General features: G+C 36.9%; 2 protein-coding genes across 2 annotated transcripts; both read left to right on the top strand.

Annotated features, from left to right (window-relative positions):
* The first annotated feature begins 5,601 nt into the window (after positions 1–5,601).
* Positions 5,602–10,092, top strand: LOC307153543 (uncharacterized protein). Its single transcript, XM_079863059.1, has 7 exons — positions 5,602–5,684; positions 5,976–6,004; positions 6,336–6,744; positions 6,829–7,164; positions 8,323–8,392; positions 8,733–8,765; positions 9,258–10,092. The coding sequence occupies exons 3-7, from the start codon at positions 6,345–6,347 to the stop codon at positions 9,325–9,327; spliced, it is 909 nt and encodes a 302-aa protein (XP_079719185.1). The 5' UTR covers positions 5,602–5,684; positions 5,976–6,004; positions 6,336–6,344; the 3' UTR covers positions 9,328–10,092.
* A 3,587-nt stretch (positions 10,093–13,679) lies between these two features.
* On the top strand, positions 13,680–16,640 carry LOC307153549 (uncharacterized protein). Its single transcript, XM_079863074.1, has 6 exons — positions 13,680–13,733; positions 14,186–14,375; positions 14,474–14,872; positions 15,708–15,768; positions 15,939–15,980; positions 16,263–16,640. The coding sequence occupies exons 2-6, from the start codon at positions 14,195–14,197 to the stop codon at positions 16,330–16,332; spliced, it is 753 nt and encodes a 250-aa protein (XP_079719200.1). The 5' UTR covers positions 13,680–13,733; positions 14,186–14,194; the 3' UTR covers positions 16,333–16,640.
* The last annotated feature ends 774 nt before the right edge of the window (positions 16,641–17,414 follow it).

Genomic DNA, 17,414 nt, shown 5'->3' with positions numbered 1-17,414 from the left:
GTCATATTGTTTCTTATATCGTTCATCATCTGGAAAAAGCGCTATATGTCGTTCCTCTGTGTCGTTAACTTATAGCTGTGGTGTGGACTCCGCTATTCTCGTCGAGTAAGAGCTATTTTAAGCCTGTTTGTTATCGTCACATATTTCTTCACCTTTAGTAATCTCAACTAAATGTTTTCAGTTTCATAAGAAAATGAATGTGAGTGAGTAGTATTTGTCTGTATGGTAGGTCTGAAAGCTGTTATTCTTTGAGGAACACGAAGGAATCATTTTAAAGAATGTCAACCATTTGAAACATGGTTATTCTAGTGAACTACAACTAAACATAACAAACATTTACTTCACTTGAAATAAAATACATGTTAACTGAAATAAACTAAACTATTAAAAAACGTAAAACTTATTTTATTTCAGCTAGTCATCAAGGCTACATTTCTCTCTCTCTTTTTTTTTTTAGGTTTAACCTGATGATTAATAAACTCTAAAACAACAAAAACTACAGACATATTTACAAAAAATATTAATACAACAAAATTACTAAAACTTTTAACTATAAAAAAAAGAATAATAATTTGAAACTTAAATTAAACTATAATAGTATCTCTATGAAACTATCATATCTCTATGATAACACTGATTTGAAAGCTGCATAATAATTTTGCATGAATGATTGGATTTTAGAGTTAATACCAAGTGGATTTTTCTTCCGACTTAGAATTTTAAAAAATTAATTTTTAGTTACGTTTTTTTCTTCCTTTATTGACGGCCTGTAGTCACTTTGAACAGCTTTAAGGAAAACTCTCCTTTTGTGTAACCCAGAATAAAATAGTAGCATATATGGAAAAACACGATGGTGGGTAAATGATGATATTTTATTTTGGGGTGAATTATTTCTTTAACAAATTGTTTGTTTTCACAGACACTGATAGAAATGGTTATGCTAAGGAAACACACATGCCATAAAATCACTGTACCTGCAAGTGTGCCGATCTCCATCAACATGACAAGCCAACAATGTACGCACAATGCATGAAATGCTCTGAAACATAAAGGAATTTAGCTGCTTAAAGCGGATGAAACGACAAACCGACTCATGCCATTATAAAGGGCGGTCTGTGAACTTTACGGTGATATTTTGTGCTGTTTTTACACAGGCACTGATGTCCAGAAGTTCACGCCGAGTTCACATCCAGGCCCACTGGAGACACACCGAGGAGATGATCAGCACCTCTATCTGACCCAAAACACATGAAGCTGCTATCAAAACCATAATCAGAACCTTTCGTTTGAGGAACAAATCTTCCTGGTGGAATGTGATCACACAATGACACAGCAGATCTGTCAGAGCCGTCATGTAAAACATGCGTTTAGTACTTTTCCACTGGCACGCAACCAGAACCTGAAAGCCACAAAGACATTACTTCATGCATGTCTGCAATGATCAGCCTTAAAACAGTGAAAGTAGTACACTGAATCATAGAATAAAATGTGAATGATATAAAAGAGTTTTGTTTTGTGAAGATATGTGTGATTACGTTAAGGTGACTAATCCAAGCTGTTGTTTGTTTAGATTTACTTCAAAGTATGACATTAGAATGGCATAATCTCATTGGTTAAATACAGAAACTATTTAAATATTTATATATCCCAATGCAATTCATTAGATGATCAAACAAATGAGGACTAACAAATGAGCAATAATCTCCACCTGCATTTGAACCTTTATTTGACAAAGGATGTTGTGTGGGAAACATATCTAATCATATTTAACTATTAGATATCAGATAATCACAGCAGTGAGAGACTGACGTCCTTGTTGGCATGTGTGTCAACATCTAAATGTCTGAGTCATGCTGATATTCATCTTATGTTCACATCAAAAATAGCTCAAACTCTTCTGGACTCTCTTCACTTCCTGTAAAATGATCCCACACTATAGAGACACTGAACAATTCACGTTTATCGGTTTCAGACTATTGTCAAACAGCTCCAGTCTTCTCTGATATCCGATACTTGCGTCATAACTCGTGATCATGTTCTTCAACTGATAGGTTCATTGTTCTCTCACCAGATTTGACATGGTGTGATGAGGGTGTGCGTGATGCTGAACCTGGATCATTTCTGCATAATTCAATATATTTAAGCAATTTAATAACTGATCCAAATGAAAATAAAGTGGATGCAAAAGTATTTGGACACTTAAGTCACTCACACAAAATGTGGGAATGTCAAGATAAAAGTGTAATTTATTCTAAAGAAGCACAAGCACGTTTTCAAGGAAAACTCTCATATATATATATATATATATATATATATATATATATATATAGGTTCAAATTATTGACGGTTCGGTTTGTATCATGGTTTCGGTACGGTTTTGTATGTGCTCTGTTCAGGGTAAAAAGGACTACTGTCAAATAAAAAAAAGAAAATAAGAACAAATTATCTAACTACAAGCAACAGCACAAATAAAAACAATAGAGCAAAAATACAAATGAAATAAACAGTGCTTTTCAGGTTATTTAGGCATCTAATAGTAGTTTTCAGGTACAGAAATTAAATAAAGATTAATCAATAAGACAAAACATAACCTGTGTTTGCTAGGATACTCGCATACTGATCACACAAGTTCTCATATGTGTATAACTACACTCACCTAAAGGATTATTAGGAACACCATACTAATACTGTGTTTGACCCCCTTTCGCCTTCAGAACTGCCTTAATTCTACGTGGCATTGATTCAACAAGGTGCTGAAAGCATTCTTTAGAAATGTTGGCCCATATTGATAGGATAGCATCTTGCAGTTGATGGAGATTTGTGGGATGCACATCCAGGGCACGAAGCTCCCGTTCCACCACATCCCAAAGATGCTCTATTGGGTTGAGATCTGGTGACTGTGGGGGCCATTTTAGTACAGTGAACTCATTGTCATGTTCAAGAAACCAATTTGAAATGATTCGAGCTTTGTGACATGGTGCATTATCCTGCTGGAAGTAGCCATCAGAGGATGGGTACATGGTGGTCATAAAGGGATGGACATGGTCAGAAACAATGCTCAGGTAGGCCGTGGCATTTAAACGATGCCCAATTGGCACTAAGGGGCCTAAAGTGTGCCAAGAAAACATCCCCCACACCATTACACCACCACCACCAGCCTGCACAGTGGTAACAAGGCATGATGGATCCATGTTCTCATTCTGTTTACGCCAAATTCTGACTCTACCATCTGAATGTCTCAACAGAAATCGAGACTCATCAGACCAGGCAACATTTTTCCAGTCTTCAACTGTCCAATTTTGGTGAGCTCGTGCAAATTGTAGCCTCTTTTTCCTATTTGTAGTGGAGATGAGTGGTACCCGGTGGGGTCTTCTGCTGTTGTAGCCCATCCGCCTCAAGGTTGTGCGTGTTGTGGCTTCACAAATGCTTTGCTGCATACCTCGGTTGTAACGAGTGGTTATTTCAGTCAAAGTTGCTCTTCTATCAGCTTGAATCAGTCGGCCCATTCTCCTCTGACCTCTAGCATCAACAAGGCATTTTCGCCCACAGGACTGCCGCATACTGGATGTTTTTCCCTTTTCACACCATTCTTTGTAAACCCTAGAAATGGTTGTGCGTGAAAATCCCAGTAACTGAGCAGATTGTGAAATACTCAGACCGGCCCGTCTGGCACCAACAACCATGCCACGCTCAAAATTGCTTAAATCACCTTTCTTTCCCATTCTGACATTCAGTTTGGAGTTCAGGAGATTGTCTTGACCAGGACCACACTCCTAAATGCATTGAAGCAACTGCCATGTGATTGGTTGATTAGATAATTGCATTAATGAGAAATTGAACAGGTGTTCCTAATAATCCTTTAGGTGAGTGTATATACACACACACATATGCATTCAAAACAAGTGGTATTTTTAAAAGAAATATAGCACACATAAAAATTTTCATTTAATTTTTTTGTAAGATCTCAAAATATAAAACAAAAATGTTGTACAATATAAAATGAACATAAGTTTTGTGAAACTTTGTGAAACATTTATATGCTAATATGATGACCTTTATGCATTCACAAAAAAATTTGCTCAGACCAGCTGGTTAAAAATAACAGAGTAAGTAGATAAGACTTGGCTTGATGTTTTGTATCTAATGCAGTGAAGTTGGGTGTTGATCATTTAAGGGTCCAGATACTTTTTGGGCCACTTTGTACACAGTTTAAAATACTTTTCACTTCAAAAATATATATTTTTGGGACACGTACATGGTCTGCATATATATGCATTTTGCACAACTGAACATAGATTGACAGTCTTTATAGAGAAATGAATCATAGTATTGCGCATTTGAATACTCTAGACAAAACTACTCCAGACAAGACTGCCGAAACTATGTGGCAGTCCAGCTGAAAATACATAATAGTAATCCAACCACAGGTGTGTGTGATACCAGTCCACCCACCATTCATGTCTGGACTTTCCCAGTTCATTACCACTACAGTACATTTTAGTAAATCAGAAAAGATAAATGAATTTATGTTGTGGCTTGTCATCTTTCTGACATCATATTTAAGAGTGTATAATCATAAAAGTATTTTTGACTACGTTTCTTTTGGATAACATCATTATCAGTATTTTATTATGTTTATACTTTTTGTTATTTAAAATAATTCATTAAATTCAGGGATTTTTTTCCAGATTTCTGTCTTGTGAAGTACAAAGATATGGACTGTGAATAATGTGTTAAGTTTAAGTTAAATTTAAGTTATTTTACACCATTAGACATTTTTGCATTGATATTCAACCTACAAATTTAACAATGAATCATTTAATATCATCGCAAAAAAACATGTAATGCAAGAGAAGTGTCATGGGTTAATTTCTTTTTTCAATTCAAATTATTCCACAGCACACCAAAACTTTGTTTTTGTTTTTCATATATAGAACATTTTAGATGGGATCATTTTGTGGATTTATTTGTAATTAATTAATTTTGTTTTATTCATTTTTAATTTGGATTCAATTTTATGAATTAAACAGCTCATAAACATACTTTATAATACTTTATACATTGAAATAACCCATTAAACATGAATGTATTATGCAATCAATTAAGACATTTCTCCTTATATAGAACCTTTTTGGCATGAAGGGTTCTTTAAAATTCAGTCAAGAACCCAATAATTCTATTTAGAACCCAATTGAACTGAATTAAAATAAAATATTATGGGGTCAATGATATTTTTTCAAATTAAAAAGTAAAATAAAAAATATTGAAATTGCTTATTTATTTGCAGGGCCGCTGGTCAAAGGCTGAAGGAACATGTGTGTATATAGCACAACAAAGACCTCATAATCACATGGTCACAGTTTAAAAATAGTTGAAATGGTGAGAGGAAAAAGTGACGAGGCAAAACCTGACTCACCTTCACCTGAGTGTAATGTTACATAACACACCGGATTTCAAAATGATGAAGCAATACATGCCATTTGTCTTTGGAATCCAAGTAATGTAATGTTTTTTCAACAGGTTAAGTGAGTTTTCAAAGCGGTGAGCTCATCATGTTAGTTTAGTATAAAAATCCCCACACTCATGCATTCAGTCCACAGCGAACGGTGGAAACAAACACCAGACTGAAGCAAGAGTGAAGACTAGATCTACATCTACATCTACAACAGACAATAGGCTCTCTGGTAAAAATCACTTCTGAACTCTCTTTACAATAAAATGCTTTACCAGTAAATATTGCTCTCATTTATCTACTAGGCTATAAAAATGCTTCATGTTTTATAACTATGGTTAAAATATGCAACAGTAATAATAAGCCATTTGGTTGTAGAAGATCTAATGCAAAGTGTTTAGTTGCATGAGTGTTCCTCTAGTCTAGACCAAAAAAAAAAAAAAAATGTTTAAATAGCCTGATGGGCTTGACCAACCAAGCTTGAAACATTGTCAGAAAAAATGTGCAAAAATTGTACCCTTAGGTTGTCACTGGGGCAGTATCCTCAAAAAGGTACGTCTTTTTACCTTATCTACCCCTAAATTATACAGTGTGCATTATGTCTTAAAGTAATAATAATATGTACTATTAAGGTACTACTATGAACATTTAGGGGTAAATAAGGTACAAAGATGTACCTTTTTGAGGACACTACCCCAGTGATAACCTAAGGGTACAATTTTTGCACATTTTTTCTGAACCTAGAAGGTTGCTAATTATTGATTGTTAGGTTCCTTCATTGCAAGCATTTGATTGACACAGTTTGAAGAGAATAGACTAAGTTAAACTGCAGATTAGGATTGTTTCTTTGGACTTATTCATTGTCTCTGTGTTTAACCTCCAGATATCACAGATGAAGAGCGTTCTCTCAGTGAAGATGTTGTTGGCGTTGGCTCTGGTTCTGCTGGTGTCCAGTGCGACTGAGGGACGGATTCTCAGTAAATGTGAGCTGAAGGCTCAACTCGAGGCGGGTCTGGGAGGAAATCAGGGAGGAAGTGGGCCTGGAAGTGTCACTTCTGGAGTTGGAGTCGTGACCGGAGGTGTTGTTGGAAATGGGACTGGAAGTGTCACTTCTGGGGTTGGAGACGTGACCGGAGGTGTTGTTGGAAATGGGACTGGAAGTGTCACTTCTGGGGTTGGAGTCGTGACCGGAGGTGTTGTTGGAAATGTGACTGGAAGTTTGCCTGGAATTGTACCTGGAAATGGGACTGCGCCTGGAAATGGGACTGTAGACTTGGGCCTCATCGCCAAAAGTAAGTTTAAGAGAGTGAACACTGCGAGTTGAATTCTAGCAATGGTACAAATGTAAGCAAAGGGTGTTTCTGTCTCTCTTTCAGTCGTTTGTTCTGTTGAACGTGTGTCAAAGTTCAACACCAACCTGGTCACCGCCATCGGATCTCCAGCAGATTCCCGTCCCAGACCAGCACAGCGACCCAATGAAAGACCAGGAGGAAGACCTGGTCAGGGCCGTCCCGGTGGAAGAGGAAAGAGATCCCCCGGTGGGGGGCGAGACAGGAATCCCCATAGCCTGTTTGGTGACAGTTCAGAGGAGGATTCCAGCGAAAACAACAGAGTTTCCACAAAACTGTTTGGGATCTTCCAGCTGAGCGATCAGGTGGCGTGCAATTCCGGATCCGGACAGAGTCTGAACATCTGCCGCATCGACTGCAGTGGTGAGTCACATGATACATTCTTTCTCATGAGAAAACTTAACTATTTTACAAGGTGGCGATTTACAAGGTTCGCACGATTTGAACGCATACTTTTTTTAAAAGTCCCCCTGTGGTGAAAATAAAGCTTTAATGTTGTTGACTACAGGGGGACTTTAAAACTAAGCGTGACGCTCCACCCCTAAACCTGAGCAGACTGTATGAAAACATACAGATGAGATACGTACAAATTCATAGAAATTAGCCACCAGTTCACAAAAAAATGTAAAATAGTGAAATAGTGATTATAAGACTGTGTTAATAGATTCTATATAGAAATTAGCATAAGCTGCTTTTCCAAACCGTTCTCTTTGCTTTACCGTTCTATTCTGTGCCGATCCGGTCCAGCCGGTACGGATATGGATTCATTTTCCACTGTGGAGCTGATAACAGAGCTATTTTCTAATGTAATACAAATGCGTCAGTCATTGCATTGGTGACGCAAGAGTTTACAGACGATATGAGATGTAAATAACTGCTTTATTGAAGATGATCAGATCTTTCTTTTCATTTTATTATTAACTTGTGTTGCGTTAACTTCGCTCAAATAGCGCGTTTGGCCATCTACAGAGAAACTGGTAGCCGAGCAACAGACAAGAAGTGACCAATCATGAGTGGCGACATCACGCATTCTATCAGAACGGCGAGAATTCCGTGCCGAGAACAGTTTGTAACCAAGCTCAAGTGGAAATATAACTGGAAGCTTTCCTTACCGTACGGCCCGATAGTGGAAAAGCAGCTAGCCTATAGTTTCATCACAATTTCAGTATGTCAAGTTTGAGTGACGTCTCATGTGACTGGTCACAAATGTAATTGAAAACCAATTAGATTCAATCTTGTGTGTACACTTGCACAATGTGATTTGTACAAAAACAACATTTTTAGACAAAAGTGAGCATGAAGCTCCACCCTAAACCTAACTAGGCAGATTGTAGAAAAATGTAAGAATGTGATTGTACGAATTCATACAATACGAACAATACACCAAAACCTAAAATAGTTATGAATTGCTGTCAGCTTGTGTTGATTGACCCAATTTACACAATAGCCCAGTTTGATCACAATTTCAGAATCATTGTAGATCATCTTTGAGTGACGTCTCGCAAATTTTGTCTCCTACAGCTCTGATTGATGATGACATCAGGGATGACATCACCTGCCTGAAGAAACTGTTGGACAGCGTGACCAATGCGTAAGTTGTCAACTTCTCACATCTACAAATCAGTAGTCAATTATAACAGTTGCAGGGTCTTGCTAATCACATGATCACAGTCTAGGCTCCCATTAGTAGGCACCACTCATTTGCATGACTTAGCTCAATTTTAGAGCATTGCCAAAAGTCGCTGTTGCTTCAAATCTGCTAAATTGATTTTAATAGCAATGCATTTTAATTGCAAATCGCCAAACGTTTTCATTGTGGAACATTCTAATATAACTAAAATAAAATAAACAAATGTATTTTTACAAATAATTTAACAAGTAACAGAAGCATATTCAAAATTAATAATATTCCTGGTCCTGTTTTCTTACAGCCCTGCTCCAGTCTTCGCTCCTCGGCCCAAGAAGTAAGTCAAACAACTGAAAGATTACACGAGTCAAGAGAAAAACTGATTATTAATATATTTATATTTTAATCAATACCTGAAAGCTTAGAGGTTTAGGGAAGCACATTTTTCAAAGTAAAAATACATTTAGCTTAAATATTAAATAAATATCTTCTGGACAAAATAAATGTATGGTGAAAGTACCTAAAACTTATATATTTTCATCAACATTAGCAATATATTTAGACGTTTTGGAAATATATATCAAAACATATATCTGAAAATATGCATTTTTGATTTATGGTTTCTAATATTTATAAGAGCATCTCATTAAGCAGCATGATAAAGTCAAACTGAACTGGAGTCAATTGTTAGTCACAATTGCTTATGTAAATTACATAAACTGGGTGCTCCTGAGTTAACAGTAGCATTTACAAAAATAAGATAGGCTATAGCAATAAAGTATACAATTTGTAAAGCTTGTTTTACAAGTTTGTGTTTATTGTCTTTCAGGAAGCACATGTTGTACGTGAAGGAGTGCCGCAATGTCAATCCCTTGCTGTACTTTGCTGTGTGTGTCTAACACATTCAGTGTTTCTTCTGTCCAGCTTCATCCTCATGCATTACTGTAATAAACCCAACACTTGAGGGTTGCAGTGCTTCAAAACCTCTTTGGCGTTTGTTAATCTGAAAAGTCTTGCACTGAGGAACTGCTGTTCACATGCGTATGCATTATGTTCTCAGACTTCTACATGTCTTCAGTTGCACTTGTCAAAATGTGCCTGGAAAATGTTCTCAAAATAGCTACAATTTAGTTGCTTCTGCATGTACAATAGTATACCCCAGAATGCAAATAAAACGATATTCATAAAAGAGTTCCTTGTCTAAGTCTGTCTTCACAATAAAAACATCAATAAATCAAAGTTTGCATGAGTGAAAGGTTGAAAGCCTTTCTGGATTGAATATTTGTGTCCTAACCCTAACAACCATGCTGCAAATCTTGTGCAGTAAAAGTCACACAGATACAAATTTCTCATTTGAGTTTTACACAAACGTTTTGTTCATTACAAAGCAAGTGTATACCATCCAAGAAGTCAGGATTTAGTTTGGTCTAGGAGTTTTACATGGTCTAGTAGTTAACTTGTGGACGTCGCCACTACACCATCTTTCTCTATTATTTTTTTTACAGCATTTAAATAAAATAAAAAATGTTAGTAGATGTTTTAGTCGTTTTTTGGAGGGCGCAAAACATTTATTTTCGTGTTGCCTCTGTTTTATGGTCTTGTGTCTGAGCACCTGCCTCAAGCTTCATAATGACTCACAATAAAAAAATAAACTCTATTTAACCAAATCCATTGTGCAACGCCCGTTCCTCCCATTAGCAGAGACATATTACATTACTTATATTACATAAGCAAATTAGTGGCATTGATCATGTTAACTGCTTTGTACACAGTATGCTCTTTGGATTCAGGCAGCATTACAGGTCAGAAGTCATTGTGTCAGACCATTAGGCAGTCGTTATTGTCGAGCCCTGCAATCTGACTTCTGACCTGTAATGCTGCCTAAATCATAATCATTCACTGTTTGTTCGTTGGCCAGAGGAGAACTGGCCCCCCGACTGAGCCTGATTTCTCCCAAGGTTTTTTTTTCTCCATTTTGTCACTGAGTGAGTTTTGGTTTCTTGCCACTGTTGGATTTTTTGCCTGTGGCTTGCTTAGTTGGGGACATTTAAAGGTGCTCTAAGTGATGTTGGGTGACGTCACTTCTTGTTGACGTTCAAAGTATTGTCAAACAAAACGTAGGCTAGCTCGACCCTCCCTTCTCCTCATCCCATCCCCTCCCCCTCCCTTCCGTGCTTCTTGAAACAGTCATGAACCATTTAGAAAAAACAAACTGGATTTACCCCCCTGTCCAGCAAAAACAGAGCCACCTGAATGTCGGATTGGAAGCCCTTCTGCTGGCGGAGTTCTCGTCACCTTTTTAACACTTTTCCGGTGTAAATTTGGGACTTCGCGCATTCCTTCTCCTTTTCCCTATTCTTTGTTCATCGGAACGTCGTCTCTTTGGTCGTGTGTCGGCCATATCAAAAGAATATAACTTTTTAACATTAGTCGTTGTTGTTGTCTAGGACATCTCTCCTCTAGCTAACTTCCCTCTTCACGCTTCTCTCTCCTCCACTCCCCACACCCCCCTTCATGTGCACGCGCACTAACCCCCCCCAAATCCAAATCATTCTAGTCGGTTATTGGCTGGAACCCTGTTTGTTATGTTTCGTGGTCCAGGCTGGGCCAGTTTATTTTTCTTCCCGTTTGTGGAGCCTGGGCTGTCTACACACATTTTTTCACAGTGTGTTCAGGGGACAGGCAGCTAGCGGATAGTGAGGAGATGTTTGCTGTATGTGACAAAAAATGTTTTGGCCTAAAAAACGCGTGACATCGCTTAGAGCAGTGGTTCTCAACTCCAGTCCTCGGGACCCGTTGCTCTGCACATTTTGTATGTCTCTCTTATCTGACACACTCAATTCAGTTCATGGAGTCTCTCTTAACGAGCTGATGATCTGATTCAGGTGTGTTAAATAAGGGAGACATACAAAATGTGCAGAGCAGCGGGTCCCGAGGACTGGAGTTGAGAACCACTGGCTTAGAGCACCTTTAATATTCAACAATAGTATTGATTTGCCAGCATTGACACTATTTTATGAGAACTGAACTGAGCTGGACAATGACATTACAGAGCGGCTATATATATATAAATGAACTAAATGAATAACTTTTTTTACAACAAAAATTAACCATCACTGAACTTACTTAAGCTGGACTGTGACGCTATTTTCTTCTAGAAACAAACTTTGTGCATTATTTTCCTGTTATCTCTGTAGCGCTGCTTTGACACAATCTGTATAGTAAAAAGCGCTATATAAATAAAGTGAATTTTCAGGATCATTACTCCAGTCTATCAAATGATCCTTTAGAAATCATTCTAATATGATGATTCATTATCAAAGTTGGAAACAGGTCTGCTGCTTAATATCTTTTCATAACCTGTGATACTTTTTTAGGATACTTTGATGAATAAAAAAAAGAAAAAGAAAAAAGAAAAGAAAAAAAAAGAAGCAAATGTTTTCAAGATAGAAATCTTTTATAACAACAATATACACTACTGGTCAGTAATTTGGGGTCAGTAATTTTTTTCTTTATTTTTTTTTAAATAAATCAATAATTTTATTCAGCAAGGATGTGTTAAATTGATAAAAAGTGATAATAAAGAAGATTTATATTAAAAAAAAAAAAATTATTTTGAATAAATGCAGTTCTTTTTAACCTTTTATTCATCAAATGTAATAGGCAGCAGAACTGTTTCCAACACTCATGATAAATCAGAACATTAGAATGATTTCTAAAGGATCATGTGATTGACTGGATGTCACATGTGACACTGAAGACTGGAGTAATGATCCTGAAAATTCAGCTTTGCATCACCGAAATAAATGATAATTTAAAGTATAATAAATTGAAAACCAATTATTTTAAATTGTAATAATATATTACATTTTTTTCTGTATTTTTGATCAAATAAATGCAGGCTTGATGAGCAGAAGAAACTTCTTTCAAAAACATTAAAAATAGTAATGTGTCCAAACTTTTGGCCTGTACTGTATATATATATATATAAATGAACTAAATTAATAACTTTTTAAAAACAAAAAAGGAAACATCACTGAACTTACTTTAGCTGGACTGTGACGCTATTTTCTTCTGGAAACAAACTTTTTTGCATTATTTTCCTGTTATCTCTGTAACGCTGCTTTGAAACAATCTGTATTGTAAAAAGCGCAATATAAATAAACGTGACTTGACTTGATTTTATATAATAAAATAACATTTTAAAAGGAGGTGATTGCATATTCACAAGAAATATGAGAAATAATCGATGAAATTATGCTTACAAAATTGTTTATTCTTTTATCACGTTTACTGTTTGTCCTGTGCCACGTGGAATTCATATTTACATGCTGGAAACCAACAGGGAAAAGGTCAAAGCAAGCCTTTTCCCCACAGTATTTGTGCACTATTTGAATACACGCAAATAACCCTCACAGCGCAGCTCAGAGATTTAGATTAAGATACTGACTGAAATGGTGACAATTTCCACCTAAAGTTTGTCATACTGAACCAGTAAAGCATCTGAAGTTAAAAAAATAAAGCTTTTATAAAACAGTTAGCCTTTTCTATCTTAAACACAAGTGTTTGAAATGTAATGATCAGCATGCCATATGCAAAGTTGCATGGAAAAAGCGACAAATATATCTAAGTTTCCTGAGAACAAACTCTGGATAATGAAACCCATCTGGTGTGACAATGCAGAAGATCATGTTTGATTTAAAACTTTCAAATGATTTGAAATTAAATGATCCTTTAATTAGACCAAAACCATCGTCAGCACTTCAGATCCACCCAAACAAAACAGAGTAAAGATTCAGGGCTTTAGAGAGACACACTGTCCTCTATTATATGAGATGTGACTCTGAAGATGAGTGTGTGTGTGTGTGTGTGTGTGTGTGTGTGTGTGTGTGTGTGTGTGTGTGTGTGTGTGTGTGTGTGTGTGTGTGTGTGTGTGTGTGTGTGTGTGTGTGTGTGTGTGTGTGTGTGTGTGTTGTCATAATCCAAAGACAAACAGCTCAAAGGCTCAAGCAACAAAACATCAGCTTCAAAACTCACAGAACTGAAATCACAGGGCGAAAACAGAGCAAACAAATAAATAAAAATGACAAAGATAACAACCTAAACACCCTGGCAAGCATTTGTGATTTTCTTCCAATCTGTTTAAGAATGACATCACAGTAATACGATCTGCTCGTGATGATGGGATGGACCAACCGCACAGGTAGAGGTCACTGGAACATATATAAGATGGACCACAGTACAGAAAAACACTGACACTTGAGAAGAAGATCCTCAAACAAGCATCATTTCAACAGAACGTCTGGTAAGACACTTGACAATTCTGTTCTTCAATTCTACTTTATTTCATGTTTTTTGCTCAAATTAATAATTAGATGTTCCCAGCTGATTATTGTAAAAATATATATATATATATTGTTGAGACTGACTTTGGTGATAATATTTATAATAATTAAAAATATATATACATTGAAAAAAAAAATTTTCACCTTTGATGAAAGCTTCTGCTGAATTATATTATGTCAAAAACTAGTTAATATTTGAGTTTTAATCTATTAAATCTATATAAATAAAGATGTTTTTTTGTGCATGATAAGACCTAAAAAAATGTAAAAAAAATTATATTACCCCCAATTCAGCTATAAACTTGCAAATCAAAAAGAATTGAATACTGTTGATCTGTTCTTGTCTTTACTTGAAGATGTAATCAGAGTTCTCTGGATTTATCTAATGTGTTTAACCTCTCCTCTACTCCAGATATCAGAGATGAAGAGCGTTCTCCCAGTGAAGATGTTGTCGGCGTTGGCTCTGGTTCTGCTGGTGTCCAGTGCGACTGAGGGACGGATTCTCAGTAAATGTGAGCTGAAGGCACAGCTGGACGCTGCTCAGTTTCAGCAGATTACGGCCATGGGAGACAAAATAACCGTGGACAATCTCATCGCTAGACGTGAGACATTTTTCTTTCAGCTTTTCTCTCCGTCTTCAGAATGCCAAACTGCCATGTTTTATGTCATTTATGTCTTTCTTTCTTCCTTTCTGTGGCAGTTGTCTGCAAGGCCAACAGCTCAGCCTTCAACACCAGCTCCGTCAAAGCCATCACGGTCAACAATAAGGAGAATAAACCGGCTCAAGCTCCACCTCAAGCTAAATCTGGAAGCCCACCCAAGCCTCAGACAAAAGCCCCACACAACCCCCAGACACAAGCCCCACCACAAGCCCCACCACAAGCCCCACCCAAGCCTCACACACAAGCCCCACCCAAGCCTCACGCACAGGCCCCCACTGAAGGACCACAGGGGTCCGGCCATGAGACCAAGCCTCCACACCTGAATGCTACTGCCAAAGTTTTCGGGCAGCTGTATGGCGTGTTTCAGCTCAGTGATCAGCTGGCCTGTGATTCCGGCATGATCCCGTCACTCAATGTCTGCAACATGAGCTGCTCTGGTGAGTTTAAGGCCCTGTTTACTCCTTTAAGATGTGTTTTGGTCGATCGGATCACAAGTAGACGAGGGAGACACATCCCCGTTCACACCTGGTGTTTTAACCCGTCTCTTTTGTCCACTTCTGTCCTGATTTCTTCAAGGGGAGGGTCTATAGGCGGGTAAATGTAGGGTCTTTTTTTTTTTTAGATATTTCGATCTAATGGATGAAATTAGCTCTCACAATTTACATTTGAACATGACCGGAGACAACGGAAAAACACACGGAGATCATCAGCTTTAGTTTCTGCTCTGACAGCCGCAAGATCAGCCGAACGCTGTGAGTGTGTGTTAGAAATCAGGAATGATGAGAGAACATTGTGATTGATACGTTTTTCATCTTCAAACCAAACTTGATTCTCCAGCCGACAGTTTAAACCCCGTCTGACTAGAGCTCTTCCCATAATGTTCACGCATTAGATCAGTAGACGGAGAGAAGACGGTCTTTTGTGGCTGTTTGAACACGTTCGACCACATGAAAAGCGAAAGCAATCCGGTTGACTTTGTTTTCAACTTCCTCTGGAAGTGGTGGTAAAGCTCAAAACGTTTTAGACCCCGTTTACACCTGGATTTAGTGTCGTCCACTTGTGATCCGATCAACCAAAGTGCATCTTATTACCAGGTGTAAACACAGCCAAAGAGGCAAAACTGCAAATCAAATGTAGCACTTAAGACCTGCATTGATCATGAACCACATCGTGTTTTTAATTTCTGCGTTGAAAATCTGAATGTTTTTCAGTTTTCAGTGTTTTTGAATTCTGTTTTTGAATTCTTTTTCCTTCTTTTTTATTGCACAAAAGCTTTGACTGATGACGACATCAGCAATGACATCGCCTGCCTGAAGACCCTGATGAACAGCATGTAAGTTCACACAAGCTCAAACACAGGCTTGCTTTAGTTACCAATGGTGTTTAAAATATTAATTCAAAGCAGGCTTTGGTATGATAAGAATCGCATGATAAAAAAAAAATATTTACACAAATTTTAAAAGAACTGAAACCGTAAATATTACGTGTGTTATTTCTCAACAGGGAACCTAAACCCAAAAAGAAGCCCACTGATGTTAATAATATGTAAGTTTGTAGTTTCACTGGTTCAAGTATAGTTGTACAAATCATGTGAAATCCTAAATGTAGTTATTGTAGTTAAATGCATTGCCATATCAGCCTCACAGGCTATTACATGGCAGATACATATTCAACATTCAACAATATAATGTAAAAAATACAACATAATTACTACAAAACTATCAAATTCAACAATACAGAATAATACAAAATACAAATGCGTTTGAGGCTTGAACAATATAATCAGGCCTGAATGTTCAATGTGTGATTGTCTTTGGTGTGTTACAGTTTGGAGACGCTGATGGTGAAGGAGTGTCGCTCTGTCGTTCCCTCAAAGTACTTCGCAGACTGTGCTTAAAAACACACACGGACCAACAGACTCGCTCTAGCTTCCTCCAACTGCATTACTTACAAACACAACAGCCTGATGGTTTCCATACCTCTGGTAATGAGGTCAATATGATGGTGGCGGTATCTGTGTGAGTTTATTAAATGTCTAATGACTTTTAACAGAGGGAGTTTGTGCATTAAGACACTTTAGTTTATTGCTGTAATACTGTGAATGTTTCCATTTCTGTCTAAATATATATTACTGTGCCTAATATCATTGTGTTGCTGCTGCTGAGGGCTTTTAAATACTGTCACTTTATCATAAACAATCAAATCAAAAACTGGAGTGCTTTTCTTTTCCTTATTACATTAACTCAAAAAGCTTAAATAACTGGACTTGTCAAGTGGTAAAGTTTTGGCTTCTTCCTCACCAGCTCTTCCTGTGGTCTGAAATCTATTGCATTGTGCATTTTACGCTTAGGGACATGGTGATGGAAAAATATGAGATGGGAGAAAAAAAAACTTTTATTTTATCTATCTTTGCATTTACTCACAAAACTTTTGCACTCGCCCAAGAAACTCGCAAAGAACTCAAAAGCTTTGCAAGTGAACGCAAAGTTTCTCAAGGGAAGGCAAAAGTTTTGCAAGTGAATGCAAAATTTCTTGGGGTAAGACCAACATTTTGCAAGGGAATGCAAAGGTTTTGTGAGCAAATGCAAAGTTTCTTGGGGAACACAAAACATATGGGAGAGAATGCAAAAGCATTTACATAATTTTTCCTACCATCTCATATATATATATATATTTTTCCATCACCATGTCCCTTTAAGGATTCCATAAGACTTTACAATACTTGTGAACATAATTATGGGGGGATTTTCTTTTCTTTTTTTGTAAATCTAGTTGCTGATACATTGATATGGAGTGGAATGAGGAAATATAATAAGCATACATTTCATTATTTTAGATCATGCAAACAACCAAACTAATAATCAAATAAATACATTTTTATTTTATACAGAATACAAATTTTGAACATTGCAAATTGCATAGATTTTATAATAAATGTATTCAACATTATTAGTTTCAATGTACATTTTATTTAAACAA

The sequence above is a fragment of the Squalius cephalus genome (genome assembly GCF_949319135.1).
Source record: "Squalius cephalus genome assembly, chromosome: 2".
Taxonomy (NCBI): domain Eukaryota; kingdom Metazoa; phylum Chordata; class Actinopteri; order Cypriniformes; family Leuciscidae; genus Squalius; species Squalius cephalus.
This window is presented reverse-complemented; position numbering and strand designations above follow the sequence as displayed.

Bases quoted from the DNA above. Each gene is read 5' to 3' on its own strand.
- LOC307153543 (XM_079863059.1), top strand. From the start codon at position 6,345: ATGAAGAGCGTTCTCTCAGTGAAGATGTTGTTGGCGTTGGCTCTGGTT. The intron at 7,165-8,322 runs GTGAGTCACATG...TGTCTCCTACAG, and splicing joins CTGCCGCATCGACTGCAGTG to CTCTGATTGATGATGACATC. The intron at 8,766-9,257 runs GTAAGTCAAACA...ATTGTCTTTCAG, and splicing joins TTCGCTCCTCGGCCCAAGAA to GAAGCACATGTTGTACGTGA.
- LOC307153549 (XM_079863074.1), top strand. From the start codon at position 14,195: ATGAAGAGCGTTCTCCCAGTGAAGATGTTGTCGGCGTTGGCTCTGGTT. The intron at 14,873-15,707 runs GTGAGTTTAAGG...ATTGCACAAAAG, and splicing joins CTGCAACATGAGCTGCTCTG to CTTTGACTGATGACGACATC. The intron at 15,769-15,938 runs GTAAGTTCACAC...ATTTCTCAACAG, and splicing joins AAGACCCTGATGAACAGCAT to GGAACCTAAACCCAAAAAGA.